General features: G+C 45.2%; 1 protein-coding gene across 4 annotated transcripts in view; it reads right to left on the bottom strand.

Moving 5' to 3' along the window:
* Positions 1-5,394, bottom strand: part of PFKFB4 (6-phosphofructo-2-kinase/fructose-2,6-biphosphatase 4) — a 102,141-nt gene extending 96,747 nt beyond the window's left edge. The window contains exon 1 of one of the 4 annotated variants that reach the window (XM_043518014.1): positions 5,007-5,394. In XM_043518014.1, the coding sequence (XP_043373949.1) occupies positions 5,007-5,070 (64 nt within the window). In that variant the 5' untranslated portion in view covers positions 5,071-5,394. The other 3 variants (XM_043518015.1, XM_043518020.1, XM_043518022.1) reach the window with 3 other exon arrangements.
* Positions 5,395-8,076: the final 2,682 nt, after the last annotated feature.

The raw sequence follows: 8,076 nt of genomic DNA, 5'->3' as shown, positions 1-8,076 counted from the left end.
CACCAAAAACTGAATACAGCTGTGCATATAACATAAAATTAAAAGCTGCTAACAAAAATACAATATATTCCATGGGGGAAGCCATGTGGCATTCTTCCTACACTGTAAACAGAAACTAACAACATGAGAAAAACCACTTTAACCGACACACAATCCTATGTGCTCCAGAACACATCTGAACGGGTTCCTGGAAGAGTACTATGGAGGTTCTAGCAGCCGTGTTAGAACAGCTTAGTACAGTTATGAAATTGAAACCATGTTAAAAAGTGTTCTCTAAAACAGTTACCATTTGTGTTTAGCATGCAAAAGGCCTGCTAAGTTTGTAAAGGTTTTGATATTAATTTCAGCTTGTTGATTCAGATGCTTGGTCCTTTGAATTATTGAAGATATTATCAGGAGTTATTTTGAAACTTCTTAACTCAGACAGGGCTAATGGACTTAGCTGAAATTAAAACTCATAAAGGCTGTCAATATTGGTGTTCCATGACATGTGTAATTTGTAACTATAGAATTTGCAATACATTTTCCACAAAAAAAATGAAATTAATTTCTTATTTTAGTATGATACACATTTACAAGCAAACCATGTTAAATTTTGTAAGTTACTTCACTTTACAAAACAGCCACATACATCAGTTTAGGTACATACTGATATTCAATTACAAAAAAAGTGATTAATATTCATCTGAATATGTATTAAACCAAATTTTAAGACCTGCATCCACATTAGTACGCGATGGGGACATTTAGGCCCAGGTTCTTGTAGGTGCCCAGAAACAACAATAGCACATCAACCAGGCAAAATGTTACCAAAGACTATCTGCAACTAGGCCCGTGCCCAGTCTACTCCTACTTTAAGAAGTTCACAATCTTCAAGAATAACATTATGATTTCCTTATGTTATAGGCTATTATATGGTGCTCATCACAGTAATCCCAGCACTTCACAGGAATGGGCTAAAAACAAAAGGTGAAAATGGCTAGTCTATTTTCAGTGGCCAAATTGATGAAGGGTCCTGTTACACAACAAGCCCAACCAGCAGACTCTCAGAGTTTTAATTCCCCCAGAGATAGTGAGACAACTATTACGTTTGTTCACTATTATAAGTGTTTGTTACAATAATTTATCTGAAATGGGAAAAATCTTGTGATAAAAACAAAAGAAAAAATGAATGTGAGATTTTCCCCTTTTATTTCTTTAATCATATTTTCTTTTCATAATTTGATCTTTTCACAAGCAGCCTGTGAATTCTCCTAAGAAGCACCAAGTCATAGAGTTTAAGGCCAGAAGGGACCACCAGATCATCTAGTCTGACCTCCAGAACATCAGACACCACCATCACCTAGCACTCACACATTAAATCCAACAACTGAAATTAGGCCAAAGTATTACAGTGCACAGGAGACTAAACTATTGTGCACCACAGGCAGAAAACATTAATGACCAGAGTGCACCAGTATGTGTGGCTCCCATAATAGCAGGGAAATGATTGAGTCCTTCCTGATCCCAGCAGATGGTCAGTGGAAACCCTAAACTATGAGCTTCTAGGAACACACGACAAACCAGAAGCGAGCTCCAGAGCTGCTGAGCGCTGCTCCCTACCATCACAAGCAACCCCATTATAGAATCACACTCATATTGCCCTACTCCTGGTCTGAAAGCACAGGCTCACATTAGATTCCTCAACTGAAATCTCTCTTTTTCCCCCCCACAAGTGTCAAAATGAGGACCCTCCCATAGAAGAAAATTGAAATACTCAAAACAAACAACCTCTTGATTTCTAAAAAGGGGAACAGACTCAGCAGACAAAATGTTTTATGTTCATCCTGACCACAGAAGAGGAAAAAACACACACACACACACACACACACACACACACTCTATTTCATATGGAAAATTTAAATCCCAAACAAACAGTAAATGTCAAAAGCAAGCCTTCATTGAAATATTAGTAAGTGGTTAGAAATACACTTCTATTGCTTTGCCAACAATGACTGAATTACTTCAAGATATTAATTCTGAAGTGGTCTTAGATTTATTATAAATAAATATAGGTCCTGAGTCTTCAAACAGTTACACACATGACTAACTATCACTCCATGATTAGTCCTATTTGAGCATATGCCTCTTTACAGGATTGAGGCCTTATCCAAATTGTGTGAATAAATAAATGCAGTAATAAAAGCTTGAACAAAGTTATTATTTTTCATGTACATTAAATCACTCATTTTAATTGCAGCTATAATCAAGGTAGCATCTAACAACTGAGTAAGAACACATTTGCAAATATTTACTGGAAAAAAATTGGAACTTCTCAATAGTAATATTGAAGTGTGGTTTGAAGCCTGATTATCATTATTATTAAATTTAATTTTACATAAGCATAACACTGTAAAAACAAGTGACCATACCATGGTATACCTCTCAAATTACCCCAGTTTTGTCCCACACTAACTTGCTGTTATCTAGTATTTAATGCAAATTGTTCACATGCAATACACATGCAAAGAGCTAAAAACAAGCGTCACAGAAAATGTTTATATTAAAAAAGCATGAGTCTCTCATGACTAAGTTTCCTGCACTGTTATAATATCTACCTAGATCTTTATACCACCTTTATCATTAGGATAATTATATCCTTGGGTCCCTCTTTTGGGGTTGATGTTCAGTTAGGCCTAACAGGTTAAGAATGATACAGGTGGACCGTCTATACTATTCAAATCTATTCTCACCCTTCCATCAAAGTAAGAGATGATTTTTTGGGATATCTATGACAAACTTTTCCTTAAAAAGGCTTAATCAGTTGGGCTGATTCACTGAACCAGCATTCAAAAGGTTCAGTATCTTTTAGAAACATTACATTTCTGGGGCACCTTTCATTCTGAATTGTTACTCATGATACTTTATCAATACACTGAGCACTTCATGCATTAGTGAAAGTCAGCCCTTTCTGGGGAAGACCACTACCTAGTAGCACTACATAACTGTTTAAGACAGAAAATTAAGAACAGCTTCTTTTTGCAAGAGTAGAAAAATACAAAAGATAACAGTTGCCTTCCTAAGAGTTTACCAGAACACTGCAGTTAACAACCTGCCCTTGGCAAAATGTTTATAGTGACCACAAGTAAACATTTCATTCCAAAGATCTCACCTCCAGCAGCAAAATGCTCCAGTAGGGAAACAATATTAAGAACTAGTTTGGAACAAGTCACAGACTCTAGTATTCTAATACATTTATGTACATCATGCTTTTTTCCCCACTTCACAATCTCTCCTCAAGCTGCTGGCACCCTGACTTGCTCCAGTTCTCCAGTGTAAGCCACAGTTTCCACCTCCCATCTGACTACCTACTGTGGTATCTGGGTCATAATTTCCCTTCAAACATCAAGCCTAACACCAGCCCTTGGATGACTGCATGGAGGGAAGAACCTGAAAATACTTTAGAAATTGATAGCCTATTTACATGTTTGTACAGTACCAAGCTCAACAATACTCCCATCTTGAAAGGTTCCTTAGGCATTACAACAGAAACACCACATATTGGAGAATTAATTGCTGATTTTAAAAAGATACCAATGACTATAAGTTTGACATTCCGTAGTTTGGCTGTGTAGCTTGCGCATATTCCAAGAGAGTCTGTGCATTTCTTTCCCCCCTTTTTATCAAGGAGTTCTCCCAGCCCGCAAAAAACAGGGACGGGCAGGGGAACGGAAATGGGTCTGGGTCATCTCCAGTAGCATTTCAGGTGCTACTCTGCACCGCGATGCCACCTCATTCGTATCCTGTGATCTCTAGGTGCTATGCATTGAGGAGTGGACTTCACTTCATGGGTAAATTCAATTGCTGGACCTTCCCAAGGGATGCTAGCAATGAGGCAACCCTCCCTCTCCCTCCAAGGCAGGGGGTCTCAAACTGGGGGTCGGGACTCCTCAGGGGGTTGTGAGGTTATTACATGGGGGGGGGGGGGTCACAAGCTGTCAACCTCCGCCCCAAACCCCACTTTGCCTCCAGCATTTATAATGGTGTTAAACATATAAAAAGCGTTTTTAACGTATGAGGAGGTTTGCACTCAGAGGCTTGCTATGTGAAAGGGGTCACCAGTAAAAAAAAGCTTGAGCGCCACTCCTCCAAGGGATCACAGGGGAAAGGAACCAAAGCTTGAGTCAAAGGGCAAAGGCAGATTGCCAGCTGGTAACCCCAGAGGCACTGACCTATGTCCTCCCAGAACCCCAAGCTGACCCAGGAACTAGCTCAGCCCTGCCTCAGGAAGAAGGCTCCCTACTGAATCACTAGCACCACTTCCTCCTATAGCACCTGGGGCTCGGGGCTGGAAAGGGCCTGGCTTTACGAGCCGCTGACCCATCTCAGCCAAGCCTCCGTGACAGCAGCACACGGCGGACGGGAACCAAAGCAGCAGCTCCGGACTTGCCCCTCCCCCCAGCGAGGTGCCTGGTAAACAAACGGCAGCCCCAGCGGCGGGGAGAAGCGGCTCAAGCCAAGGCACCGCGAGTGAAAGGAGCCAGAGAGGGGCAGGGGAGCGTCCCGCGAGCTCTGGCAACTGCAGGAGCCCTAAGCGCCGCAGGGAAGAGAGCAGCCCCCCGCCCCACAGCGCCAGGGGGGAGCTCTCCCAGCTGGGAAGGAGGTGGCTCCCCCCACGCAAGGGGCGAGGGAGGGAAGCGGTTCCCCACTCCAAGGACGCAGGGGGAGCGCGACAGCGCAGGCAGGAGAGAAAGGGGGAAGCTCCTCACGCCAGCAGGACCCAGGGCAAGCGCCAGCCCCATTCCGGCTCCGGAGCCGCCGGGCCCTGATGCATGAGCGGGGGACCGGGCGAGGCGAGGGCGAGTCAGGGGCGCCCAGGCAGGAAGCGAGCAGCCGGGCCGGGGGAGGAGAAACGCCTCCACAGCCGCCCGCGGGGGCGGGGTGCCGCGGGTCCTGCCCTCCGGCAGTGTGTGTACGTGAGCGCGGCCGGGCCCCTTCCCTGGGGACGCCGCTGCCGCCGCCCTCACCTTTCCGATCCCGCCTCTGCGGCCGCCCCTGACAGCCGCCGCTGCTGCACCTGAAGACCGACATCTGCGCCCGGGCGGGGAGGCAGCCGCGTCGCCTTCTGCAAGCTGCGCCGGGCAAGGGGGCGCCCAGAGCCGCTCACCGGGCTGGGCAGCGTCCGAGGGGCGCCCAGACCCACCGCGCTGGCTGGCTGGCAGGAGCAGGGTCCGGGGGCGCCCAATCCCGCTCACTGCGCCGGGCCGAGGCGAAGGAGACGGGTCGGTAACGCAGCCGGGCGCGGCGGCATCCCGCTGAGGGCGCAGAGCCCTGGAGAGGGTCCCCCGCAGCGCTGGAAGCGGGCGTGCGCTCCCGCTGCACAGGGCACCGGCCGCTCCCGCAACGCCGGCACGGTGATTGGAGAGGCTGGGCAGGAGGGGTGGGGAAGGAGGCGGAGGGATGATATAATAATAACAAGCGCAGCGCCCCTTCCTTCCGAGGGATCCCAAAGCGCTTCATAGGCAGGAGCAAGAAAGGACCGCCAGTAGGGGACTAGGCGCCAGGACGGCCAGATTCCATCCCCAGCTCTTAAATATAGTACAGTATACTTATCTAGGGCAGAGGTGTTTGGGGAGCCTTAATGTTTTACACACTGGATCAACTGGAGACCCTCAAATAAGTGTGAATCAAAATATACCAACTGGAGGCAGGTATCATTCTCTTACCGTCACGCCCAAACTACCCAACCTCAGCTCCTAGGACTACCCCCAAAATATCCCAAAGATCATTGTTACCTGGGGCACAGTACCTCTGAACTTGATATTGAGCAGAGGGAGTCTGCATCATCTCTAGGTAGCGCAGAAAGGGACAGTTCTTATATGGGTGAGAACTTGTCTCCAGGCTCATCACCGCAACTAGGGGATATTTTGTTTTCCTACAGCCAGAGACATACACATATATGAAGAAAAGGAGTACTTGTGGCACCTTAGAGACTAACAAATTTATTAGAGCATAAGCTTTCGTGAGCTACAGCTCACTTCACGAAAGCTTATGCTCTAATAAATTTGTTAGTCTCTAAGGTGCCACAAGTACTCCTTTTCTTTTTGCGAATACAGACTAACAGGGCTGCTACTCTGAAACATATATGAAGGCCAGAGAAGGAACCATAGAAGGACAGTATCACCCACGAGGATATCTCCCACTTTTTCATTTCTAAAGTGAGCATCCCCAACAAGCGGTAGTCAGGAGGGACTGAGTTTTCTCTCCTGCCCAGACACACTACTGCCTCTTTTTTAAGCAATGGTCAACCCCACCCCCTTCCTGAAACATCTCATCCTGCCTATTCTTAGGCACAAGCATGCAAGGCATGGGGACAAGTTTATTAATAAACAGTCTGCCCAGCTAAGGACCCATCCAAGCTGATTCTGCAGGACTACATTAATGCTGATTTGCAATGACGGCTCAAGGCCCACTAGAAAAAGGGGCACGCTGTGTACTAGTAGCTCTCAGGCAATCTTCCCCAGTTGCTGCAGGAGAGGGAACATGAGGCACAAGTTGGATTCAGGCTTTATGTTACCCTGTCAGCTGCACTCCATACACCACTGATAAAAGCACATAGGCCCTACCTATGCACATGTTCCCTCTGCTAGTAGCCCAGCAGTAGTTCAAAGAAGACTTTCTGAAAAGTACTAGTGTAGAGAAGACTAGTGTAAAGATATGTCCACTATTTCTCTAAAGCTGGAGGAGGAATTCTGATATCTGGGTGTTGGGAAATATTCCAAGCAGTAGTTCTACTGTGCCTCACCAATTTGAACAAACCAGAGTGATAAATATTAGTCACTTCATTTAATGCACTACTGGGAGGTGCTCAGATACCATGCTGATGAAAGCACTACAAGAACCCAACTAGAAAAATCACCACAAAAAACAGCATCTATTTAAGTTTCTTGTGCTTCAGTTAACTCATCTCCAACCACAGTGATAATATCACTGTGTCTGTCATGTGCTATGACTTTAATAAATCACATTGGAAGAAGGATATTTCACGGGAGAGCTTACTTGAAATAAATTATTACAGATGTTTGGTTACATTCACAGTGGTTCATAAATAGACTACACACGTTTACTTTGGCACTAGTGTGTAAAGTGAGACTGCCTGGAAAGAGAGATGTTAGTTCACACTTATTGCATCTTTCACACAAATTAAAAAAGGTAGTTACTGACCATTTGGCAAACACTGAGCCTGATCTCCCTCCGATGGATGTCACTGGCACACTGAAAAAGGAGTAAAATAAAGCCATCTTTAAATGGGAGCAGGAGTAGACCATTTAACTTTTTCACATTCCTTCACATACGAACATATCATTATCCCAGTTTTACAGAGGAGGAAAACAAAGCACAGTGAAATTTGGATCTGGTCATATAGAAAATTACTGCCACAATTCTGAGGAGAATGCAGAATTTACTCTCCGTCCAACGCTCTGAAATATTATCTGGACGCTTATTTCATGAAAGGGGAAAGCACTCTGCGGAAAACCACTTCAGGCCCTCTCTAGCTAATCAGCTGCAACAAAGGCTTTGTCTTCACTACAAGCAATAGCTCGAGTTAGTATGCTTGAGTGGCCATACTTCAACACAACACTAAAGTTATGCAGCGATTTGATGAGCAGCACAGTGACTCGATTAGCTGCTGAAGAGTTGTTGTACCTGTCTCTGTTCCATCCCCACTGCATTACTGGCTGGAACATTAGCATCACTCATGCTTCAACCTGACCCACCCCCACCTCCAGCTATTTGGAGTTTAAAGCATTGCTTAACTCAATCTACAAATTTGTGTAAATGGAATCAGGTTAGAAATAGCACTTGTTATAACTTGAGCTACTTGTACTGTGAATACACACTCTCCATCACTAACAACCTACTGACCCAAACTGAAGGTAACAGAATGTTTAAATCTCCCTTACCTGTTTCAAGTATGGTTTTGTGACACAAGGACCTCTTGATGCCAAGAGCTTGCAGCCTTGAGACACAGTAGCTATGTTGATGGGAGAAGTTGATTTTCCATACGCCTGAAGACTGTAGATATACTGTCATAAG

The sequence above is a fragment of the Dermochelys coriacea genome, chromosome 7, assembly GCF_009764565.3.
Source record: "Dermochelys coriacea isolate rDerCor1 chromosome 7, rDerCor1.pri.v4, whole genome shotgun sequence".
Classification (NCBI taxonomy): Eukaryota; Metazoa; Chordata; order Testudines; family Dermochelyidae; genus Dermochelys; species Dermochelys coriacea.
Note: the sequence above shows the minus strand (reverse complement) of the source record. Positions and strands in the feature narration are given on the sequence as shown.